Source organism: Trichosurus vulpecula, chromosome 3, assembly GCF_011100635.1.
Source record: "Trichosurus vulpecula isolate mTriVul1 chromosome 3, mTriVul1.pri, whole genome shotgun sequence".
In the NCBI taxonomy this organism is placed as follows: domain Eukaryota; kingdom Metazoa; phylum Chordata; class Mammalia; order Diprotodontia; family Phalangeridae; genus Trichosurus; species Trichosurus vulpecula.
In genome coordinates, this window is record NC_050575.1 from 2,524,868 (window position 1) to 2,550,289 (window position 25,422).

The window sequence follows — 25,422 nt, forward strand, 5'->3', positions numbered from 1 at the left end:
GGAGGAGAAAACCTCCTAAAAACCACTCAGAGGACAGCAGAGAGAGCTGACATGAACAGCTCTGCAGAACCAATGTTTAAGGAAACTGCTTTTGGCTAAAAGAACATAATATTGTCTTAGAACTTAGCCAAGGAGTGATTTGAAGGAGCAACAAGTAGAGAGAAGGGGACCCACCCAGCAGATGACTTTTGGTGCATACCCTTCCCTAAGGAGACCAAGGATATCAAGTCCAGTTGTGAATTGCCCTAGGCACATGGCCTTCTCTACTCATGTCTTTTTGCTAGGTTTCTGGAACTTTCTGCTAGCTCTTTCCCATGGACACCTTGTATTTTGGCTGGAGAATGTGGCCCTGGTTTATGGGTGGACTTTTATAATTATTCTGGCTTTATATTCTGTATAATTAAGATTAACGGTATCATCTTGGTGGATTTGTTTAAATGGGAACCATACTGGGAGAAGCTCTGAAAGCTACTGTTTTGAATAGTAGATACACAAGTCATTCTCCCATATCATTTCAGATGCTAAGAATGAGCTCTCCGTGTGTGGCTACACCCTCTGGAAAACACCGAGGGAGAAGAACCACTCGCTCCCCAGGAAATTCCTACCAACACGAACGCCAAAAACCGATCCTGAAAGAAACGATACCAGACATAACCCTAAAGAGTAGGGGTGCCCGGCCACACTAATTACTAATCCAAATAATTTCTATCAATATTTATGATATAAATACATAAAATACACAAAGGATCCCATATAAAATGTTGTAAACAATAACCCTGCCCAAATAAATATTCTATAGTAAAGCAGTACTACATTTTAAAACAATTAAACAACCATCTAGCCTAATAGTAGATGTTTATCTACCTGCCTGAATCAGATGATCTTTCGAGGTCTTCTGTGACATTTTCTATATCGTAACCCACAACACTTTGTACCATTCCTTCTAAAATTTTCCATTGCAACTGTAATGACGTCAGTGGTGAGCCATAGTAGAGTGCAGAATTACAGTTCCATGGTTATTGGGCTCATTGTCCAGTGGTTATTAGAATTCTTATTTATTTGTAGCCTGATCAGTATGTCTGTCAGTATGCTTCATTACTTTCTGCCTCTCTTTATTCAAATCTTCGGCTCATATTAATTCACACAGCACTCAAAGAAATTTAATTCAAACATTTATAAGCCTGCTATGTGCACTGTGCTATGCACAGGAGACATAAAGGCCAAAATGAAACAGTCTACTGCCAGGGGTGGAGCCTTTAGGCCACACATGGCCTTCTAGGTCCTTGGGTTCAGCCCTTTGACTGAGTCCAAGTTTTACAGAAGAAATCCTTTTATTAAGGGGACCTGTTCTGTGAAGTTTGGATTCAGTCAAAGGGCTGCACTTGAGGAGGTTTCCCATCTCTGGACTCTACCCCAAAAAGACTGTACATTTTACTAGAGGGAATATAACTTGTATACCAATAAGTAAATGCAAAATATTTTCAAGAAGAAGAGAGCATACTAACCACTTCAGGGCAAGGACAGGTTTCTTGTAGGATGTGTTACCTGAGCTGAATCAAGCCTTAAAAAGAAACTAAAGAATCTCCCAGAGCGGTGAGGGGGGAATGTATTTCAGATATAACCCTGCGCTGGAATCTGGCCCTGAGCCACAGTAACCATAGAGATTCTGAGAGCCTTCTCAGGATTTGATTGGCCACTAAAGTCATGAATTGTGTAAAGGCTTCTGGGATTGTTTGTGGAGAATTCCAGGAAAAAAAAAGCAGCCTGAAGAAGGAGGAGGAAGCCATAGCTCAAGGATGGGTGGTCAGGTCACCTCCATTCTGAGACCATGCAGACTTTGCAGAGTCAGCCGCTTAGCATGAGACTGGTGCTTCTCGATTTTCTTCAAGGACTTTGAAAGAAGGGTTATTGCTAGCCAGCACAGTGACAGCTGCTCATTTAACAATATAGGCGAGGCCTGTGGAATGAATGTGACCAGCGAGCACTGAGCTGAGTAGACCAACGACCTTTGCTGCCCTAACGACAAATTCTCCTTCTCATGGCTCTGAACCAGGGAGAAGGAAGCCGCCCTTAGTTCTTCCCTATAAGCAAAAGGAATTAAGCAGGAAAGCCCTGATTACTGTGGCAAATGGCAGCACTTTATCAGTGTACACCCACAATGATTCCTCTTCCTTAACCCTGTGACTTCTTTCCATTCCTCTGCTATTTTTATATAAAATATAATAATAGCCATGAACATTTGTTTGTGTATTGTCTGGGTGACAGACATTGGGAGCCGCACAGTCTGAAGCGCTGCAGTAACTTCATCTAGCTAGCATCCCTAAGCGAGGCAGACCAATGAGGTCTTCCCAGGTGCTCTTAAAGCCAGTGGTGCTTCCTCCAAGCACTCTCTAAGCTATCCCAAGGTGTTAATCAGAAAAAATAAACTATAAGCTGAACTCTCACTCCTACATCCATGTTTAGGCTGGGTATAACTGGCTGATGAGCCCAGTCCTCATAAGAACATGAAAAGCATTCTTCCGATGCAACCCAAATGTAGAATTTCCATAACTGGTTTCAGCCAGCTAGCCACATAAAGCAGAAGCGGATGGCTGATTGGCTGGAATTAAAGGCATTAATAAAAATGCTGGTCAGCCAGGGAGCCAGGGATAGGCTCATGGCAGGAACTCTTTCCTGACTGGATGGAATTGGACAAGGCTAAAGGCCTGTGGGCCTGAAAGGATTCTCAGCTTTCTTTTCCCTGGCAAGAGGCTGAGAACACTTGGCCCTGTTGTTGCTTCTGTCTCTGTTGTAGCTACTCATTCTTGCTTCTAAGAGATCTATAGAGATGACTATGACCTTGTAAGCAAAGGCAAGACAACGAGCCACCTGAGTTTTGAGAACAAAGTTCATACCAGGTTTTGGCCACCAACCCAGTCTGACATTTAGGCCCCAAGGGATAACCTCTGAGGTCCAGTGATGGCTGAATTGTGGATTCATCTAAAGTCTAACTGCACCATATTTGGACAGGAACTTGGTGGTATCAATGCAGAAACTGTTCAGTTTAAGACCACCACTCTTTCCAGGGCCAGAGGTATTAGAGAGAGGAGGAATGTTTGTACTTCTGCACTCATTATATCTTCAAAATAAATATCTTTTTTGTAAAAGCTAATTGATTTCAATTGGTTAAATGGAAATGGAATGTTAATCGTTGGCTGGTAACAATGAGGGGAACATACCAGAAAAGGTGCTAGGAAATAATAGGATTAGAGAAAGATCCCCCCAAATCCTTAAGGGTACCCCTAGAACTCTGCAGAGAGATGTATCGGCCCTGGAGAGTGAGGTAGAATATATTCACTACACATAGATACATATACAAATATATACATATATATACATACATGCATATGTACATATGTGTGTGTATAAAAATATTTTAGTGAGCCTAAGGCCAAGGAAAAAAAGGTGACAGAAAATAGAGGCTGTGCCAAAATGGGCTCTCCTCAGCTCCCTTAATCTCAGCACCAGAACCTGCGTTATAGATAAAGACTTTACCTATCTACTATATAAGCAGGGTATTTAAGATGATCGCACTGATTTGGGGTGGATAGCCTGGGGAAAAGCATAAAAGCGGGAGACATAATGATAAGTTTGGGGAACTGCATGGAAGGTGCTGAAGGGGATACAAAATGAGTCTGTAAAGTTAGACTGGGGGACAGATTTGGGAGAGGAAGTGTCTTTTAAGTGCCAGTCCAGAATTGTTCGGGAACATGATGATAGTGACTCAACAGAAAAAGAATAAATACTCTGAATTACCTTTACAACCTTGGTGATAGCTTTGTAACAATCTATTCCCATTCTCTTCCTAAGCCCCCTTGTGGTCAACAGCTAACTGGAAACACAACCATGAATAAATGGACAGAATCATAGCCTCAAGAAGCTCTTTGCCTAATTCCATTGAGTTTTAATAATAATTTTTGTTAACAGTGTCCTGCCTTGGGGGAAGCAGGTCTGCATTGAATGACATAAGTAAATTCACAGGAGAAAGGGCAGAAAAAATAAAAGGCCTAAAATCATACAAATTACCTCTATTCACTATGTATGTTTCTACTAATTTGTCCTTACCGAATTGCCTACAAATATGGGTACCCGTTTGTGCTGGTAAGCAAAATGGGCTCTTGGCACTTAGTTGGCTTTTGTTTCCTTTGAGTCATTCAGTGTAATTCATTGAGTCTTACTAGGTGCTAAGCCCCAGGCCCAAACCCCTATTAGGTGTAAAACCTATGTGGGTATGGATTGGTAACTAAGGTGGGACCCAAGGTGGGGCTAACTAAGGGGAGGTGCTAAGCCCCAGGTCCAAACCCCTATTAGGTGCTAAGCCTATGTGGGTGTGAAGCTCCCAAGGTACCAAGGGGTGATGCTAACTCAAGAGCCAATCATAGCAGCCTAAGTTCCAGTCATTCAGATGACTTTGGATGACATCTGAAACCCTATGAGAAGACAGAGCCATTTGTGCAGGGCTCTCACTCTTGTTTGGAGACTCCCGGGCAGCTGTAGCTAAGAAGCCCTCCAGCTCGTAAACCTGGATGTTGGGACTTTGTTAAACTCTGGTAACTATGTATTGGGATTTGAATCAGACAAGGTCTGTCTGTTGATGTTTGTACTTTGTTTGTGTTTTGCTCTGAAGTTCAGGGTGCTGGTCTTTCCCCCTGAACTAAGTGACTGACATTTGTATGCTGAATTAAAGTGAGCTTGTCAACCCCTTAACCTTGCTTTCCTTAGTTAAGCAGATCAAAAGAACCTGTGCTTTTGCAGCGTGCTGGTAGGGTTCTTGTTGTTGGGTTTGTGTTGGTCTTTCATGCCCACAACACCTGCTAACCGGATTGTTGAAACACCATTAATATCATTTACAATATTAACATTAAGCTCCTTGAGGGGACCGTCAATGTCTTTTCTCAACTCTGCACATCTCCCTCAGTACCTAGCATAGTACTCTTGTTTGCATTGTGTCCTGTTTTGTGGTTTCCTTCCTACTTATGTTTTGATTCAATATTTATTACCTAATTGTATGTATTTCCTTTATCTGTTCTTATGTATCGCTGTTGCCTGTCTTAGAATGTAAGCTCCCAGCACAGAGATCAACAACCTCTTCAGCCCTGCTTTCCTTTTTAAAAAAAATTCAATTTTATTTCATTTTCAGTTCTCAATTTTCTCCCTCCTGCGTCTGTTGAGAAAGTAAGAAAAGCAAAATTTGTTAAAAATATGTATCATTCCAAGGAATAAGTAAAGGAGACAGAAGGCAAATAAAAGTAAGGGCAATTGTTGTGCTTGTCCTCCATTTTCAAAAAGGACTAATGGCATCACCTGGCGATGCCTTGACTTCTCGGCAATTGGATTTAGGTGAGGCAGAGTTGTACAAGGCTGTAAGCCACGCTCTCTTCCAGAGCCACGGAAGTCCGGACACCTAGAAATGGCCCAGGATGCAAGCGGATGGACGGCCTTGGCGTCTCCCAGCCTGACCGAGCAATGAGCATCCACAGCACCTGCGTTAACTGCCTCATGGCCATTGGAGTGAATTCTCATTCCACCAGGGGAAATCTTTACATGCTTCGGTAGACATCTCCCCGCCTCTCCGACAGGTTTCAGGCTTGTTGGTTACCCTCAATCTGGTCCGGCCCCACTGCAGAGACAGTGCTACCTGAGTGTGGCCGCTGCATGTGCTGCAGCTTCTCGGAGCCACAGGTAAGAGCTGGGTGACAGGTGGATGCGCAGCCCTCCCTGAACACCTCATACACCCAGTAAGACAATAAAGGATGGAGGAAAGTGAGAGGAAAAAATATTTTAATATTTTATGATGACTAGCTCCCTTTCTCTCCCTCACCTCACACACTCAATCATTTGCTAATACTTGTCAATCTTATTTTCACATCTCTCTCATAATTACGTTTCATTGGACTTTTGCAATGACCCTCTAATGGATCTCCTTCCCTTCAGTTTCTTCCCTTTCTAATCCATCCTCTCTACACAGCTGCCAAATTTATAGGCTCTGGAAGGGAAAGTAAGGCTGGCGACAGCATGGCCCTCCCTCACTTAAATCCAATTCACTTACACGTCAGGGCATCACCTCCATGACATCATGGTTCTCTTTGAGAATGAAGGACAAACAACTCCTAAAATACAGTTCTGACCACATCACCCCCTCGCTCAAAAATCTTCACTGACTCTAGGACAAAAAGTACAAAGCCCTCTACCACGCGGCTCCTACTACATGTCATTTTCACACACTGTTACAGTTGCACCGGCTTTTCGTCACATTTCATCTTCTGCCTGAGCAGCGCCTTTGTATAAATAGTCTTCCAGGCCTGGAATGCACTCCCTCCTCACTTAGACCCCCTAGCATCCCTAGCTTCCTTCGAAGCGAGCTTAGGTGCCACCTCCTGTCCTGATCCTTTCCCCACCCCACCCCACGGCCACTATTTTATCTCAATCCTAAAGTTACTATGTATTTACTTACTTGTGTATGTGTTGTAAGCATAAAAAGCTAAGTCCTGGGGGCAAGGTACTGAATTTTCATCTTTGGATCCCCATTCTGCAGGGTAGGCTTTTAATAAATGCGTGCTGAACTGAATTAACACGCGTCCTTCCTTCTGCAGCTTCAACGCTTCTCTCTTGGTGCATCTGCTATGTTTATATGGATCCCATCTCTAGCAGGTCACAAACTCCAGTTCATTCTCAATACTTTATGACCTGGTTTGACTAAAGGAATTGGGTCCTGCTGATTTTTCTTTGAAAAGCGTTGCAGGGATCGGAGTGGGAAAGAGCAGTTCACACCTTTATTTCACAAAAGTCACATTTCCTTAAAATGTGACCACGGATCTGCACAACGGATATTTTCTTTCTTGACAAAAGTTTGGCACGGTCCACAGTCCTCCATTTTACCACAGCTATAATCACCTGACCTCAGAAGCCCCATAGGGAACAAGCAAATTCAGACAAAGGCAGTGAGCATGGAGTAGATAAAAATCTGTCTTCGTATTTACCCTTAAGCTGGGTGACTTGAACTCCCTTTTACCCATTCTCTATATGAACAATGCTCTGAATTTCTAGACAACCTGACCCGGCCTACTTGCTAATTCCCCAAAGATAATTTTCCATTTCCCACCTCCATGCCTTTGTAATGACTGTCTCTCCCCACCCCCCACCCTCCCAAAGCCTGGCTTGCATTCCTTCCTTGCCTCTGCCTCTCGAAATCCCCTCAACTTCTTTCAAGGCTCCCTCAGCTCCTGTACAACAGGCACTTTTCGATGCCTTTCCACCCTCACATTATTTATCTTGCATGTCTTGTGTCTTTTATTTTTGCCTTTGTATCCAGCACTGCGCCTAGCACATAATAAATGCTCGCTGGAAGAAAGAACTACTCATGTGAGTCACTCAGTGGTCTGCAGTGGAGAAACCGTATAAATTTCTTTAAAACACCTGAGATTGTTTGTATTTTCAGTCTTGCAACAACAACCGGATCACTCGCATCTTTAAAATTCCACAGTAAAATGGCGGCCAGCCAGAACGCGACAAGATAACGCCCAGCTTACAGAAACTGCGTGTCCCTGCCGCGCACGCGCCCCACGGCCCTCCCGAGGCGCCACGCTTTCCAAACAGCCATGCGCCGAGGACAGCCAACGAAAATCAGAATCGATCTTTTATCCTCCCACCCCTTTCTCTCTTCCGCCTCTTCCCGTGCACATGCGCCACTGGCGGTAGCGCCGTTGCCGGCTGCGCAGGCGTAATAGCACTCTCTTCCCACGTATCTGACGCAAGGCGACTGTAAGAGGTTCGCATTTTATCCGGTGTGACCTTGAGTCTTCCCGGCCGACGAGGACCCAGGATGTCTAAATCAGTGCCTACATAATTGACCTAGTTTTGCAAGCTCTCTTCCGAGCCCAAAGCCCTGACATATCCAAAAAATGGGATCCCTCTTTCTCTCAATCAAGCCGCGCCCGGATACCTGGGCATTCTAGCTCCGAGGAGGCACAATATGAAGTTTTACGTTCAGGCTCCTACGTGGGCACCCCCGGGAGAGAGCGGTCTTGCGGGACGCAGTGACCCAACCCCCGCCCCCACCCCCCACGTGGTTAGAGGTTTCCAGAAGATCCGCGACCGCTGTGCTGCGCACCTCCTGGCCCCCTCAGTCCACCTCGCCTCCGACCCCTGCCCGCCCACCCGCCATGCTCAGCGCCAGCCGCACCGCCGTTGCCCGCCTCACCGGAGTCGCCTCCCGGGGCCCGGCTGCCGGCCTCCGCCAGGTGAGTGAATTGCTTTAGGGCCTTAGGGCATAGCGGTCTCTTCTAGGCCTTCGGGGGACGCGAGAGGGCAATGGGGCGGGTCGGGCCGGGATTTCGGAGATACCGAGACCCGGCGGCCACGATGGGCTCCTCTGCCCCCGCCGGGAAGGAAAAGGCGAAGAGGGGAACCCTCGATGGGGAAGGCAGGGAAGCGGAGACGGTTGGGAGGGCCGGGACCCTTCGAAACCTGGCCACCCGTCGGGTGCCCGCTGAGTCACGGCCGGTTCTTCCGCCGCTTCCCGGAGGCTAGCGGGGGCCCCGGTGTAAGAGAAGCCGCGAGGGTCAGCCCCGGGCTGCGGGCCCGGTGAGAGCGGTACCTGACACTTTCGTGGCCGGACTGCAGCGTCTTACGCAAAAATACGGGGCGGGGTGCGGAGTAGTTACGGTGGGGGTGTTTCTTCCGTGTTTTACGGTCGAGGAAGCTGGGGCCCCTCGTTTAAGGTAACGCAGCGAGGAAATGTCAGTGGTAGCATTTGAACCCGGTTCGTGCTGATGCTCTGTTGCAACTCTCTGCCTCCTGTACTTGTTTCTAGTTCCACTTCTTTGGGGTCCTGTTATTTGGAGGTTTAACAGGTCCCAGCTGGAAGCTCCTTTCCGAGCTCCGCGGGTCCTCCATTAGGTGGTTCTGTGTCACCCAGGAGGTGAGAAAGACCCCACCCGCTTGTAGAGAAGGAGGCTGATAATAACCAAGGGCACCCCCGCCCATTAAAGTTCCGGGGGTAGAGGGCAGAGCAGCTGCGGAATGGAGGGGGGGCTGTAGATGTGGGTTCTAGTCCTGGCTGTGTCGCTAACTGACTGTGAGATCGTAGGCGAATCAACTTATCTTGGGCCAAGCGTGGTGTTGGTCAGAATCATTCCTGAAGCCTTTCTTGTGGTTTGCCGTGGGGTTTGGCATTCTCCTCCCTTCCCTCCCAACAATCAGTGCAAAGTTAGCTTCAGTAAAATACTTGTGATTACATTTCAGATAAAACTTAGGTTATTAAATTATTAGGTTCATATACGTGGGTTACGGGAAAAGTTAAAAGGATTCTAATTGCAGTTATTCCGTAAGAGGTAGTATGGCTATTCCTGTTCATGTGGATTATAAAGAATTGGCCTCTAGGCTGAGGCAAGGTTGCAGGGATCTTGCTCATCTGGGGTTTGTGAGTTAGACAAACTTTGGAGGCCATTCTGGGGATTTCTTTCCTCTCCACCCACCCACCTCCCAGGTCCTTGACTCCGCCGGATTTTGGATAAATCCTAGTTCGCGTAATCAGTTGTGTCACAAGGTCACAGGAAGTGGCTTGGAATCACTTAAAACTTGATAGTACAGGACCATAGTCAGATTTGCATATGCTGGTGGAAATCAAATTGAAATTTTTTATTAATTCTCTTTGCTTTCATGTAGAATGTCTTTGTTCCTGAAATATGAATTCCAGCTAATTTGTCAGATTTCTAAACCTCTTTATGAGGATCATTAAGAATTTTGAATACTTTTTTAAATCTTTGTATTTAGCCAATAATATCACATATACAAATATTGTAGAAATGAAGGATCTGCAAGTGTCTACATGCTGGGAATTCAAAGACAAAAAAAAACAGTAACAGTCCTTACATCATGTTGGGTAATAATAAAATTGTTTCATGTTAAAATTGGTGCTATGGTAGAAAGCCAGAGTCTTTCCCCTGGGTCCTTATCCTGGTCTAGTCCTTGATCTGCCAAATCCTCTCTGGACTTAACTTCGTTCTCTGTAACAATTAAGCGCTAAGCTTCGGTGTTTCCATGTGTGGTGGTTATTGTCTGTGCTAATAATCTTTTTTTTTTTCTCAAAGGATGGCTGGAATGGTCTTAGTCATGAGGCTTTTCGAATCATTTCAAGAAGAGACTATGCGTAAGTGTGGCCGAATTTGCATCGCAAGGAAGTCAGTGCTAAATTTCTGGCCGACGTCTTTAATTGACCTTGTTTTGTGTGTATCTTGCAGATCTGAGGCAATCAAGGGGGCCGTGATTGGTATTGACTTGGGTACAACTAATTCCTGTGTGGCAGTAATGGAAGGGAAACAAGCAAAGGTGAGTTTTTGTACCTTGAATTTTGTACACAAAATGGATGCTTGGGGGTTTTATTGTTTGTTTTTTGTTTTGGGTTTTTGCTTTATAGGTTTAGTGTGGGTACTGAAAAAACTTGAATTTCTAGCATGACTTTTTTTTTTTTTTTTTTTGAATGAAACATTTAAGGTCATGGAATTAATTCATTCTAATTTACAAGTGATCTGCATGAGTAGTCGTCTAGTGTGAAAATTTATCTTCCTAGCTTTTAAGTCACCCGTGAACTTAGAACAGTTTCCCCCCCAAAGGAAAATGGAAATGTGAATAGATATGCCTCTGGTTTTCTGGCAGGGCACATGCTTTTGAGTGCCAATGGTGAGAATGGCTTTCCTTGTGATTAGTGGCCTGCATTTGCAGCTCCTTTGGTTAGCAAGGGTGCGGGCTGTGTTGAAGGAGCAGAACAAAATTAACTGGCCCATAGAAGGACTTAGTCCTCATTTGTGTCTTAATCTAACAGCTTCGGTTAACTTCACCTCCCCTCCCCCTTTTTAATGAAATCATATGAGAATTAGAAGAGATCCCTTTAGAGTCCAACCTAACTATACAGGAAGGAAATCCTCCCTGTAACGAGCCCAATGAAAAGCCATCCAACCTTTGCTCAAAGACCTCCAAGTAAAGGGATCCCACTTCTCAGGGCAGCCTATTCCCCTTTCAGACTGCTCTGAGCATTAATAAATTTTTCTCATGTAAGACTTAAACTAACCTCTTGGCAGTTTTACCCGATGCTCCTGATTTTGCCTCTGGGGCCAAACATGACATGTGACATGGACTCAAGACTCTTCACCATCCTGGTTGCCGCCTACCTCTGGGAATTCTTCTCCGCCCTATAATGTCCTTAAGCTGTGGTGGTCAGAACTTAACACAGTATTCCAGATGAGGTCTAACAAAGGTGGAGCACAGTGGGGCTGTCACCTCCCTGTTCCTGGAAGCTCCTCCCAAGAATTGCATTAGCTTTTTTTGACTTCCAATTCAGTGCTTACTCACTGAGCTTGCAGTCCACTAAACCCCCCCTTCCTCCCCTCCTCCCCCTTAAACTTTTGAGGGGTTTTTTTTCTAAATGTAAGACAGTATTTCTTTATTGAATTTCATCATCGTAGATTCGGCCCAATGTTCTAGCCTGGTATTATCTTTTTGCATCCTGAGTCTGTCATCAAATGTGTCCACTCTCCATCCTTTGGGTCATCTAGAGCAGTAAGTGTCAAACTCAAAAAGAAATGAGGCCGCTGAACTGTACGTAAAGATATCAGCGTATCAAGAGAGGTGCTATTTGTGCTTTTCTCTGGGTCATTGATAAAAATGTCAAGGCCAGCACAGATCCCTAGAGTACGATCCTGGGGACCTCCTGGCATGCTGTCCTACCAGTTCTGAATCTGACTGTCATCCTCTAAGGTGTATCTCTTTCATCTTCTTTCACCAGAATAGTGCAAGATACTTTACCAGCAAGTTTTACTAGAAGCTAGGCGACAAACGCGTTTTCCTTCGTTGAAGTTGTTTCGCTTTATAGCTTCAGAACTTCATTCATGAACATTTCCCTTCTTGGGCAGACTTGTCCTGAATCCTATCCTTCTGTCACCGACTCTGAAGTTACTCCCTACCCCAGGGCTCCCAACGTTTTCACCTCCGCTGCTAGTTCTTCCCCTGTTAAGGACGTTCAGATCCAAGATAGAATTTCCCTTTGTTGGTTCCTCCACTTTTAAAGGATGAAATTGTCTCTAAGATAAGTCGGGAAAGTTATTAGTTGCTCGGCTTTGTTGGAGAGCTCCAGCAGATGTCCGGACAATTGAAATCTATCACTGACGTATCGTGCTTCTGTGCCAGGCTTCTCTTCTATTTCCCAAACTCCTTAGTCCATCATTCTATTATGTATTTCACTCACACTTATTTTTCTCCCCTTTGATTTTCCCCAAATATTATAGTTTTCACCTTCCCATACGTCTACTTTCCTTCAAGTATACCTTCTTAATAGAAATGCTACTACACCAATCTTTTCCCCATTCCTTTACTTCTGAATAGGGTATCTGGTTAATCTCAGAGACTACCTCGTTAGCCATCCCTTTAAGAAGAATGTTCCTTACCTCACTTTGGTCATCTCTCTAAAGCTTTCCCTGTATTGGTTATTCTTAGACATTTTCCCTTGTTCCTGAGTTCTTGAAGGCTGCATCCATTAAGCCCCACTGCCTGTGAATCTCCCAGTTTACCTTCTCGCAAAAGAAATTGGGCTCCCTTGAATTGATCAAGACTTGTCCGTTCCTCACCAGAAGGAGGATCCTCTTACCCAGAACTAATCGTACTTTAGAGGCAGGCTAGCATAGTGGATATGGAGATGACATCTGTCAGAAGTTCTGCCTCTGTGATTTTGGAAGCAAGTTGCTTAGCAGTCTTATTACTAAATTACAGGTCAGGTGCTGATCTTCTGTGGTGGAGCCCCCTTTTCTCCTTCCTGCCAAAAAAAATTATTTAGGGATCCATTTGAGTCTTCAAAGAGACCAATATGTGTTTTTGACATTTATTCGATGGAGAATCCTGTACAGAATATGAACAGGAAAGTTATTTCTGATTAGTGTGTTTCTTTGAAGACTTTTAAGGTTTTAAAAGGTTTTTAAAAATCCCATAACAGTCACTGGAATTGTTGTAAGGCAAAGCAGGGACCTCATAAACATCTTAATTACCCAACCTGTCAGCAGATCATCTCCCCTGGCCCCCAAGATTTTCCAATCAGCTTGTAATTTAAAAAAGCAGTAAGTAGCCACCACTATTACTAATTTTGAAAGGTTTTTGAGGCTACATTTTTGTTTGAGTCCATTTCTCTTGTGGGTTTTCCATATAAAGTTTGCTGTGTTTTGCATGGCGACTCTTCATGCCATGGAATCTTATGAATGTGCCACCTTGAGGTTTTAGGTGCTGGAGAATGCTGAAGGTGCGAGAACCACTCCCTCAGTCGTAGCCTTCACAGCAGACAACGAGCGCCTTGTTGGCATGCCTGCCAAACGACAGGCCGTCACCAACCCAAACAACACATTCTATGCTACCAAGCGCCTCATTGGCCGTCGATATGAGGATCCTGAAGTACAGAAAGACATGTGAGTATTCAGTCTCTTCCCTGTCTCAACTCCCTCAGCTGTATCCCTGTCCCTAATTCCTTCCATCACTAAAATTTTCGTGAGTCACCTTTGACTCTTGCTCTTTATCTCCACTATATCCGGTTTCTAAACCTCATTCTACTGTGACCATTGTAATTTAGGTCCTTTTAGCATTGTTTTTAAAAGCCTTCGGGGCCTAGAATGCCCCTCTGCCTGAGAGAATCCTTAACTTCTTCAGAATTCAGTAGCATGTTACAGGTGAAAGAAAGAGCACTGGATCTGGAGTCATAGGGCCTGGTTTTGAATTCTCTTTCTTGCCACACGTTACTTGAATGGTAGCCAAGTCACTTTCTGGGCTTCAGTTTCCCATTTAAGATTGGGTTGGGCTAGATGACATTTAAGGTCCCTTTCAGTTCTGTGTGTGATCCTACGTTCTATGTATGTGCCATGTCTGATGTTTTTTATTCCTTGGTTATTATCAAATTGTTTTCCCCTTAACTTTTTAAGTGTTAGATTCTCTAGTTGAGTTTAACTTCTTTGAGGTTGAGGGCTGTATTTTTCATTTTGTTTTTTTTAATCATCTATTCTTAACAGAGTGCTTAATAAATAAATATTTGAGTCACATTCATTTACAAATTGGTACTCAGGATCCAAAAAAACTGAGAATTGTTTGGGTAGATACTGTCTTAAAGGGTCAACTAACTCTAAAAGTGCCTGTCCAAATGATTGTCACCTATAAAAGCTGTTTCAACGATGACGTGTCTAGATTGTCTTTTTTATTTTAAAAATTTGGCTAGGACTCTTATGTACTCCTAGATCATATGAATAACATTTAATTACATGTGCAGGACAAAAAGTAGTAGGTTTTACCTGTTGATCAGCTGTCTGCTGGGCTGTATACACTTCATGAGTAGTGTTTACATCTAGGCGGACCTCTCCCAAACGTTAAAATAGCAGTTCCTTTAGGTAGTAGTGGATAAGTGAAGTGTCTTGCCTTTTGCCCTTTTGGGCACTGATGATTAGATTTTTTTGAAGTATATTTTAAGTCTATGTTAATTTGAAGAGAATTAGCTTGCTTGTAGACACACCCTTGATAGGCACTTGGTGAAAGAATTGTGCTAGCAGGTTTTCTCAGTTAAACACACATTCTTGTGTCTTTCAGTAAAAATGTTCCTTTCAAAATTGTCCGTTCCTCCAACGGTGATGCCTGGGTGGAAGCCCATGGGAAGCTGTATTCCCCAAGTCAGATAGGTGCATTTGTGTTGATGAAGATGAAGGAGACTGCAGGTAGGTAGTTGGTCCTGACACAGAAAGGCTTGCTGTGTTTATCCCTTTGAACTTGGCTAAGACAGGGGTAACTAACGTTTGTTAGGCTTTGTTGTGTAGATTACGGTTGATTTTGTCTTCCACTTATTAATAAAATCCAATTTCAAGCAAAATGACAAGTACCTCTAGGACCAGACCATACCTCCATTGCGTACTTTGTTAATTTTGTTCTTGGTATGGCCTCTACAAGTGAAAAGAACTGTCAGAGTTTCCCAATTTTGATCATCTAGTTTAAGTCAGAGCTGGTCAGCCTTTCCTCTTTCCTCCTTTCTCCCAGTAGGTGGGGTTGTTATTAAAAAAAAAAAGAATAGAAGAGTCCAAACAATGACATCTGAGACCCTGTTCGTGATTCTTTGGAGCAAAGGCTGAGGAAGAGAATGTCCTGTTAAAAGAAATTAGAGCTTTGTGGTTGAACTGATCTTGTATTTTGGCCTGGGAACAGCAGGGGGGTGGGGGTGGAGTAAAATGAGATCAAAAATTGGTAAAATTCAAAATACAGAAGAAAATTTAGGACTGATGTTATATCTAACAATCTGACTAATTAACTAAAATGAGGAACTTTGCTTCTTCACATTTTATAGTAATATTTCATTATTCATATATTTGTAAATCTCAGACCATTGTACATGTAGCCTCAACTTTAAATAAAGCGGTTATGTGTCCTTTGAATAGATAGGTCAAGGATAATGCCGTAGCAATGGAATCACTGGATCAAAGAGTCTCAGTCTCGTGATGTACAAACAAAAGTTTTAAACTGTTTCTTTCAAAGTCTTCACTGTTTTAATTGGCTCAGAGAGTCCCGCATCTTCTGCGGATAACACATTAAGAAATTGTTGCATAGCTCAAATAAAAATGCCCCCATTGATTTAAGTTCTTTGATTCTTTTCTAGAAAACTATCTAGGACATTCAGCAAAAAATGCCGTTATCACTGTGCCTGCTTATTTCAATGATTCTCAGCGACAGGTGAGGTCACACAGACTTCTTCATGAAAATCAGCGATACTTAAAAACAAACAATGTACAAGTTGTTGATTTTTTTCCTTTCTAGGCCACCAAAGATGCTGGGCAGATATCTGGCCTAAATGTACTTCGAGTGATTAATGAGCCTACAGCTGCTGCCTTGGCTTATGGCTTAGACAAATCTGAAGACAAAATGTAAGCAAGTCTTTGGGGCATTTGCCCCTAGCCCCAAAAAGATAAAAGGTTGAGTTGTCTGACATGTGGTAACGGTTTTATTTACATACATACATGAAGGTATATGCATATGCATGGTAATTTGTGCTCCTTTGGTGTTTGAGATTTGCGGTTAGATTAAAAATTGCCCTTTCCCTAGGACAAATGGGATCCCAGTGCGAGTGTGTGTACGTTATTCTTTATCTTAAGAAAATCAGATCTTTCAGAAGCATTAGGAGAGAATTTTTAAATGTTGTAAATTGAATTGGTACTTGTTGGATATCTAAAAGTGTGATTGGATATTGTCAACATTTATTTGCTCTTAATATAGTGGGTTTCAATTCATTTTTTTACTGAGCACCTGTTAAAACTACCAGAGTCAGAAATAAATCAGTATTAGAGAAATATTTTTAACAAAAAAATTTGGCATTTTATACCCCGTAAAATAGATTCACATGCACCCAATTTACTGGAAATTCATTTTCCTTGTCCAGTCTTACTAAAATATTGTTTTTTCTCCCCCTTAAAGCATTGCTGTGTATGACTTAGGTGGTGGAACTTTTGATATCTCTATCCTGGAAATTCAGAAAGGTGTCTTTGAGGTGAAATCTACCAATGGGGATACTTTCCTAGGTGGTGAAGACTTTGACCAGGCCTTGCTCCAGCACATTGTGAAGGAGTTCAAGAGAGAGGTTGGTGACCAGTTTGACAAATGTTGCTACTTTAAAGAGTCTTGCCCATTTTAGAATATCACTTAGTAAAATTAGTTGGTTTATGAACGAGAGCTGGAAAAATGTTGTCCCGGCAGCTACTTGTAATGAAAAGACTCTTGGTACCAAAAAACCACTAAACAGCCATCTAGTGCACTGTCTATATTCCCAGCCACCTTTAAGCACAGTGAAGCTGGAAGGGACCTGGGAGGTCACCTAGTCCAATCCTCCTTACCCCCTTCAGTTTTACAGATCAGGAAATTGAGGCATAGAAATGAAAAAAAAAAAAAAGACCTAATAAAAGTGTGAGGTAGTTTTTTTTCCCCATGAATTCTTTGTTGTAAGGGATGATGCTTGGGACGGGAAGGGATATGGAATATTGAAGGTAATGTAAAAAGTCCAAGTCGGAGTTCTTCCTTAATTGAAATGATGGCTGCTTCATCAATCTGAAATATGTTGTATGGTTCATCTTTTAGACAGGACTTGACCTGACCAAAGACAATATGGCTCTTCAGAGAGTGCGGGAGGCCTCTGAGAAGGCCAAGTGTGAGCTTTCTTCTTCTGTGCAGGTGAGAGAAATGAATCATAGCTCACTTTGATGGACTGATTGAACTTCTTTAGACACCCAGATCAGGAGTTTTGTTTATTGGAGTGATAGAGCCAGTGAATTGTGTTCAAAATAGCAGTGATCTTAGATGTTCATGATGTGACTATGAGGAATGATTTTTAGTAGTGAGGCCTTTGTGAAGTGAGAATCAGAATATGTTTAAAAATAAGCTTGTTGCAGTAACTTCTGTGTCTAACTACGTCATTGTATCTCAAGCAAGATATTATCCCCCATCTAAATGGATGCACTTAAACAGAATTTTTTTTCTTTTCATACTTTGGAAACAGAACATAGGCCAAAAGTTATGCACTCTTTGCCATTTCTGCCTGCATGAAATAATTTTATCTCAAGTCACTGGAACCAGCTCAGCCTGTCTCAGGCCTGAGGGCTGAGACTTACTTGCTTAACTTTTTAGATACTACTAAGAAAAAATAGCTCACTTTTTAAAACAAAAAAATAACACTATGATTGAATACGATTGTCTGCAGTGCTGTATAAAATGTACTGGATATGGTTCCTGCCTTGTGAGCTTTCAGTCTTAACTGTTCTATGAAGACCCCTAAGGAAGAGCGATAGTTGTTGATAGGGGAAGAAAAGTCAGGACTGCAAAAAATAGCCATCGGTTTCCATCGTAGATCATCCTTAGAGCAAAGTGGACAAGGTTGGCTCGGTGATGTTTCGAAATCCTTTGCATATGAAGATAACATTCAATAGTTTTGAACGTTTATCCTTATACTGCCTTCTCCTTTGTGATGAGCAGCATGATGGATGGATGGATGGATGTGAAATAATGGTCAGGTTTACAGATATAGTTGTCATAGAAGCTGAGTGTCTTACAGTATTCTAACTTATTTTCAGTACCTCCCTAGCACTTAGGCTAATGAGCAGTGGGGGAAAAAAGAGATGGGGGGGCATATCTAAAAGATTAAAGTTGTTTTTGTTGTATTTGTGCTATGATGTATTTGTTTAATCATTTTGAAAAATATATACATTTTTAATAAATTGTTTTATTTGAAGAATTTGTAGTGTTTTCCTAAAAATGGATAGTACTGTAGGAACCTCTGCTCTAGAAGGACCTAAGGTACCAAGTCTGGTGCCTTCCTAACTGCAGCTGCCTTCAGCATGTGATTATCTGTGCATTAGTAATAATAGCTGATGCAGTTTGCCCAGCACTTCGTGTATATTATCTTATTTGATCTTTAGTACAGCCCTGTGTGGTAGGTCTTACTACCCCCATTTTTCAGAGACAACAACTGAGTGGTGACTAGCCCAGGATCACCACAAGTAATTGACTGAGGAAGGATTCAGAACCTGGTCTTGATCATCTTGAATTTATCAGACATGTAGCATTTTCTTGTCATTAAGTTCATTCTGGGTTTTAATCCATTCCGTATTGATATAATTGTGGCCATGCAGTTTTAATGTTGCCCGCCATCCTTGGGGTGAATGTGGCAGAGCATAAATGTTCTCGGTCCTCATGCTTATCATACTAAGGACGTTTGTAACCAAACATCAGCCTTAAAGATAAAAGCAATGTTTGGTAGTGTGATTTAGAGCAGAATTATTTTACCCTCGGCAACGTAAGAAATTAGTGTTCTGACTCCGTGCTTTTGGCTACAAGCCAGGCCTTCTGACCCTGTTCTGGTTGTGTTGGGTTTGATTCTTCTTTACTGGAGCTGTTGCATGACCTAATTCCAAGTTTCTTGAGGCATTTCTATGCTGAAAGAACCAAGGACAATTGGAGATTCCGTCTCTGGACTCACTGCCACATAGAGGTGGAAGTTGTATTCCAACTTTGTAAGATCTATGTGACTTTCTAAATAATCCTGTTGTACCTTTGTTGTAAGCGCATCACCGTCCATTGGCTTCCTCTGCTCACATTGAATGTTAATCTTTCAGACTGACATCAACTTACCGTATTTGACTATGGATGCTTCTGGGCCCAAGCACTTGAACATGAAGCTAACTCGAGCTCAGTTTGAGGGCATCGTCACTGATCTTATCAGGAGGACCGTTGCCCCGTGCCAGAAGGCCATGCAAGATGCCGAAGTCAGCAAGCGTGACATTGGAGAAGTCATCCTAGTTGGCGGCATGAGCAGAATGCCCAAGGTATTACAGAGGAGAGGGAGGGCTGGTGGTCCTTTGGGTAGGGGTTATTTTAGCAATCCTGGTAAACCTTGGAAATCTCCAGGGTTAGGAGAGCGGTGTCTTCTTCCAGCTAGGCAGGTTCAAGAAAGAATGTTGTGGAATTTCCAGGGGTCTTGTTCCCCATGCTGCAGTTCCCTACGTATCAAGCCAAAGTAAAATTGACCCTTTCAAATTGGGGTGGCTATTAGGATGCTTTATGAGCTTTGAGTTCTGGCCTGCCGCCATCACGTGAGGGAGAGGGGTGGGACTTGTCATTCTCTTTAGCAGGAGTCCGTCTGTGCAGGGATGTATTTTTGTCATCAGTGCCTCATTCTGAAGAGACCGTTGTAGAGAATACCAAGTACCTGCTGGAGCTAATATAGTGTTCCTTCCTAGCTTAGCAGCATTTTGGAAGGGAGTGGAGGTTGATCTGTGAAGGTTAATTTTTCTTTGGAAGACAAGGAATTAGAAAAGCTACAAAGTAAAACTTAAAGTCCTATTTTATTTTAAACATGGAACCAATATTACTACACCCTCCCCTCCATTACCACAAGACAACTATTTGGAATTTTGTATCATTATATAAGCTTTATGAAGGGTCACTTTTGTCTGGTTTTTTTTTTACCATTATAATGAGCAGTAAGAACTCAATCACAACTGAAAACTTCTAAATAAAGGCTTGTGTCAGAAGCAGCCCCTCCCATTTGGGAAGTATTCGAGGGAAATTGAAATGGTGGTATAACTTTCTTCTCTCCCCACTCCCACCCGCCCCCATTTCCCTGATTCTCCAGAGGTGCATTGGTTCTGATAGAACGTGAATGACTCTAGGAGTAACCAGACTTTTTGCTTGATCCCTAGGTTCAGCAGACAGTACAAGAACTCTTTGGCCGGGCCCCTAGTAAAGCTGTCAATCCTGATGAGGCTGTGGCTATCGGAGCTGCCATTCAGGGAGGTGTCTTAGCCGGTGATGTCACAGATGTGCTGCTTCTGGATGTCACTCCCCTTTCTCTGGGCATTGAGACATTAGGAGGTGTCTTCACCAAACTAATCAATAGGAACACAACCATTCCAACTAAGAAGAGCCAGGTAAGAACATTTCCAGCCTATGTTAGAGCTCTGTACTTTGTGGAAGAAGGTAGCTTTAGACCGTCCTGGTCTTTTCCCAGAAAGCGTCCTTTTTGGTAAGCCATTAAGACTTAGTCTGTTCTTCCCATTACAGTTTTTCTATTTCCGAAATTTCCCGAGGTAGCCTGGCCTTGCCTAGAAATTCTTCCCCTTCTTGGTGACCCACAGCAATGGATGTTGCTTTGTGAGGGTAGGAATGGGAAGAGAGTTACGGAGGCTGTGTTGGTGCTTGTTTGGTAAGAGATCACCTGTGAGGTAACTATTGTAGTTGAGTGAGAGAACCTTTTTAGTTTAGTTAGCAGGCTCTGATTGAATGGTGACCTTAATTCTTCTCACAACTCCCACCCTTGATGTGCTGTATATATCCAAGAGTTCCTAAGAAACTAAAACCATTCTTGTATTTGTGCTGTGATGTTTTTGTCAACCCTTCATTCTGAAGAAGAAAAAAATGTGGTAACTTCTAAAACTGAGCACAAAGTACAAAGTATTTCTCTAGGTACTTCACTAAAAATTGATAAGCATATGTATTTTCCCAAATGGCTCTTCTGTGAGTTTCACTCACATCTTGCATTTTCTCCTCTTGCTTCTTCCACAATCATATTACATATTTGGCTGGCACGTAAATGCAGAAGTAGCTGCTGCTTGTCTTATTGCATTCCTAAACACTTCCATTCCCAACAGGGAAGAAACTGGTATATACACAGGATACCTTAGGAGTCTCCCCTTTCATGAAAAATAGGGGAGAAAGGGGTGCCTTTGAGCTCCTTCCTGCCCATTGACTTGTCTCATTTCCCTGTAGGTGTTTTCTACAGCTGCTGATGGTCAGACACAAGTGGAAATTAAAGTGTGCCAAGGAGAGAGAGAAATGGCTTCAGACAACAAGCTTCTTGGACAGTTTACTTTGGTGCGTGATCCTGAACCTAAAAAGCCCTGTAGTCCAAAAGAGTAAATTCTCTCCTGAGTAAACTTAGACTGCCACCCCAGGAGTTTGGAAGAATGAAAAGAACAACCTGTAAATTGGAGAAAGTGGCAATATTTGTGATTAACTGGCAAACCATTTTTGGTTTCCCCAGTTAGAGAATTTCTTGAAGACCTTTTGGGGATTGGCAATGGACCCCCACTCCCGTTATCTGAACATCCTAATCTTTTAGAAACTTTCTCTTTGTCTCTGCCTAAAGTAGTTGTTTATAAGAACAGTGAATAGAATTGGGAATGGAAAACATGGGTGCCTTTCTGTTGTGAGCTTAGGCTAAGGTCTTGGTCATATTTCAGATTGGAATTCCACCAGCCCCACGTGGGGTTCCCCAGATTGAAGTCACATTTGACATTGATGCTAATGGGATCGTACATGTTTCGGCAAAGGATAAAGGCACAGGACGTGAACAACAAAGTAAGTCCACTGTTGTCTTCATCATACTGTTTATAAAAAGCAGAGTAAGAACAAAGAAATCTGGACCAGAACCTTTAGGCGGAGTTTCCCTCTAGCCTCTAGTTGGAGAGACTAGTGAGTGAATTTTGTTCTCTCCTCTTGTTACCTCATTGATACTAAGAAGAGGTAAGGATGCGTTCCACACCTGCCTGGTAGTGGCCTGGCCATGACCTAGTTAAACCTATAGGCTTTTTGATCCTAGCAGAATCACATATCAGGCATTGAACTTTAGAGCCACTTGAAACTTCCTTTCTGATGTAAAAGTAAGGTTAATTTACCTGAAAGTCAAAACTTGTCTACACCAAAATATATTGCTTGTTCAGTTTTAGTTGTGTCCACCTCTTCTGTGACTACATTTGGGATTTTCTTGGCAAAGATTCTAGAGTAGTTTGCCATTTCCTTCTCCATTTGCCAGTGATTGATACACGGGATGTTGGTGTCGATTTCAAATCGGACTAGTTAGGCTTGAAGTCAGTGAACAGTGCCACCTACCCTGTTGATATATTGAATGTAAGGAAGAGGAAAATAAACCACTTAATGTGTAAATATGCTTTTATCCTTTTTTCTTCCTATAGTTGTGATTCAGTCTTCTGGTGGATTAAGCAAAGATGACATTGAGAATATGGTTAAGAATGCAGAGAAGTTCGCTGAGGAAGACAGGAGGAAGAAAGTAATTGCTTTCAGCTTATTCTTATTTTCCTGTTGGTTTCATCCCTTTCCGCTTCCTCTTTCCCAGTCCGTTATACTACTTATCCTTTATTCCTTCCTCCCTCCTGAAGTCATCTCAGACTCTTATAGTCCACAGTAATGCCCGTACTTGCTTCTCCTGTAGCTTATTATTTCTACTTCGGAGGCGGCGGGGATCTTACCTTAAAATAATAATAATATGGAACCACAAAGGCAGCTTGTCGTGGTGGATGGAGAGCTGGCCTTGGAAGCTTCACTGTTTGGGGTAGTTCTAAAGACAGTAAATGCCATAGAAGCAGGGCCTTGCAAACTATGGAACTGGTATTTGTCTTTCATGTTTCCTGCTGTCTTGTTTTCTGCTGCTTATGTTTGCTAGACTAATTGGGAGGCTGTGCGTTAACATCCAATCTAATATTGGGGCTTAATGTCTCTCTCAGGAACGTGTAGAAGCTGTCAATATGGCAGAAGGAATCATTCACGATACTGAAACAAAGATGGAAGAATTCAAAGACCAGCTCCCCGCAGATGAGGTTAGTTGTGTTTCTAAACCATAGTCGGTCCAGAAAATATTGTTTTGGTAATGACCAGAAGCAGGGAGAAAGTGAGAGTGCATATAGACCAGTAATTACACGTGTGTTTTCATTTTTTTTTTCCTTCAGTGCAATAAACTAAAAGAAGAAATCTCTAGAATGAGAGAGCTCTTGGCTCGCAAAGATAGTGAAACAGGGGAAAACATCAGGCAGGCAGCATCTACTCTCCAACAAGCATCATTAAAGCTCTTTGAAATGGCTTATAAAAAGGTATGGAGTTTTTGGTTTGGTTTTTGAGCTCTGTTAAGGATGGTAATGGGTGGGGATCCTCAGGCAAAGTAGCTGGTGTGATTTCTCAGGTTTGAATTTAGCTAAGGTAGGAGACCCTGCCAGCCTTTGTGACTACTCAGTCTTTCCCTTCTTGGGGAACAAACTGTAGGATGATGTAAGTGGGGTGGGTACTAGAAAGGTTGGGAGAGGAACAAGAAAGACATACGTGAAATTGAAGCTGTGTTGGTTAAAGCAAAGTTACAATGCAGATGGGACTAGGGCTTTTGGTAACGATCTTACAAATATTTTCTTTGTAGATGGCATCTGAGAGAGAAGAATCTGGAAGTTCTACTTCCGGGGAGCAGAAGGAAGATCAGAAGGAGGGAAAGCAGTAATGGCCAGTTGACCTTGACTGGAGCAGAAATTGGGAAAACATTGTGGAGCTTGGGAACAAAGGGGCACAAGGACCTTCCTGAGCAGAAATGGGCAAACTTCAGTCTTACTGTGTTTTTGCAGTATTCTATATATAATTTCCTTAATGTATAAAATCTAGTGAGTGTATTAGCTAATTATCATTTGACAGGTAATTCAGATAATACAGAGTTCTAAATGTTCACCCCCAGCCAGCCTATCTTTATTTTCCAGCTGCATGTAAGGGGCGGGAGGGATTCACTGATCACTATAAAGGCTTGACACAGTTGTCTGCAGCAGTGTCACAAAATGAGGGTAGGGGCCCACAACCCTTAAAAGACTCATTAGGGACAGGTCCTTCTGGTAAGCCAAGTGCTGATGAGCTGTGACTGATGGCCTCCCTATCCATAGCCCATTCAGGGCCAGCTGCATTGCCAGAGAGAGAGACTAGATTGAAAGAAATGGGTCTACTTTGTTTATCTAGAACTATTCCTTTTGAAACAAGGTGATTAATGAGGCTCTTTAACTTGCCCAAAGCGTTGTTATCTCCACCTTCCAGCTTTTGCTTTGGGTACCTACTTCCTTGATAATTGTTCTTTTGATCCATTCTGGATTTTTTAAGAAAAATAAATATGAAAAGAGCATTGTTGGTTTATTTGTGAAGGGGCCCCAATAACTTATAAAAACCTCATTATGGTCAGTGTGAAATGATTAAAAGTGACAACTTTCTAGTGACTGCAAAAGCCGTTTTTCTTAGTGACAATTTCAGTCTCAGAACCAACTTGAACGTTCTATCTAATCTTTTCCCCCACTGCGCCATCATCACGTGCGTTTGGAGACTTGCCCACTAAGATTCTTGTGGAATACTAGGAGTGAAGATCCTGGACAGTTCTAGCAGGTGGTCTGGAACAGATGCCTGTTCACCAGTCTGCCAGAGATGAGGTAGTTCAGACCTCATTGCATCCAATGAAATTCAGTTCTATAGAGGAACTTTTTAGCCCAAGTGGGATGGGAAATAGAAGCAAATGCTGAAGGCACAATGGAAAACGGGAGAACTGTCAGAGGAGACTGCCTGTGTGCAGAGGTTTGGGGGGGAGGGGAAGCTGAAAATAAAAGGTAAGAGGATGAATGTAAGCATGGCAGTTCTATGTGAATAACTTGGTACTTAAACTCAGAATGAGCTGAAACTAGTGAGGGAAAGTAAAGCGTACAAAAGAGTGGTTTTTGCTTTTGCTGTCTTGGAAGCGACAAAGACAAGGTGCACTGTCTGGGTTGATAACTGACAGCGGCTGCTCACTTATTTTGCTTTTGTTGTCTCTGATCAAATGTCCGTAACAGTGGAAATGACAATAAAATGGCTAACTGGGAGTTAAGATAAATGAGGAGTACATCAGAGCACCTAGTCATCCCTGTTGCGTGAAGGGGAGGTAAGATAGCTAAGCCCTTCACAATGAAGAGGTGCCACAAACTAAAGATCCTGTTAATGAACCTTTTGGGAAAGGAGGCTGTGCTCATGAGCCAGCATAGCTTCTTCAAGGAGGCG

The 25,422-nt window shown here is 42.8% G+C and overlaps 1 protein-coding gene and 1 non-coding gene across 2 annotated transcripts; both read left to right on the forward strand.

Moving 5' to 3' along the window:
- Nucleotides 1-7,767: 7,767 nt before the first annotated feature.
- On the forward strand, nt 7,768-24,615 carry HSPA9 (heat shock protein family A (Hsp70) member 9). Its single transcript, XM_036749120.1, has 17 exons — nt 7,768-8,279; nt 10,131-10,189; nt 10,281-10,368; nt 13,303-13,484; nt 14,647-14,771; nt 15,701-15,774; nt 15,859-15,965; nt 16,513-16,675; nt 17,170-17,262; nt 19,200-19,409; nt 20,286-20,513; nt 21,352-21,456; nt 21,825-21,942; nt 22,557-22,651; nt 23,106-23,198; nt 23,328-23,468; nt 23,786-24,615. The coding sequence occupies exons 1-17, from the start codon at nt 8,202-8,204 to the stop codon at nt 23,861-23,863; spliced, it is 2,037 nt and encodes a 678-aa protein (XP_036605015.1). The 5' UTR covers nt 7,768-8,201; the 3' UTR covers nt 23,864-24,615.
- On the forward strand, nt 20,956-21,027 carry LOC118845175. Its single transcript, XR_005010040.1, has one exon. It is a non-coding gene; the product is annotated as a small nucleolar RNA SNORD63 (small nucleolar RNA).
- Nucleotides 24,616-25,422: the final 807 nt, after the last annotated feature.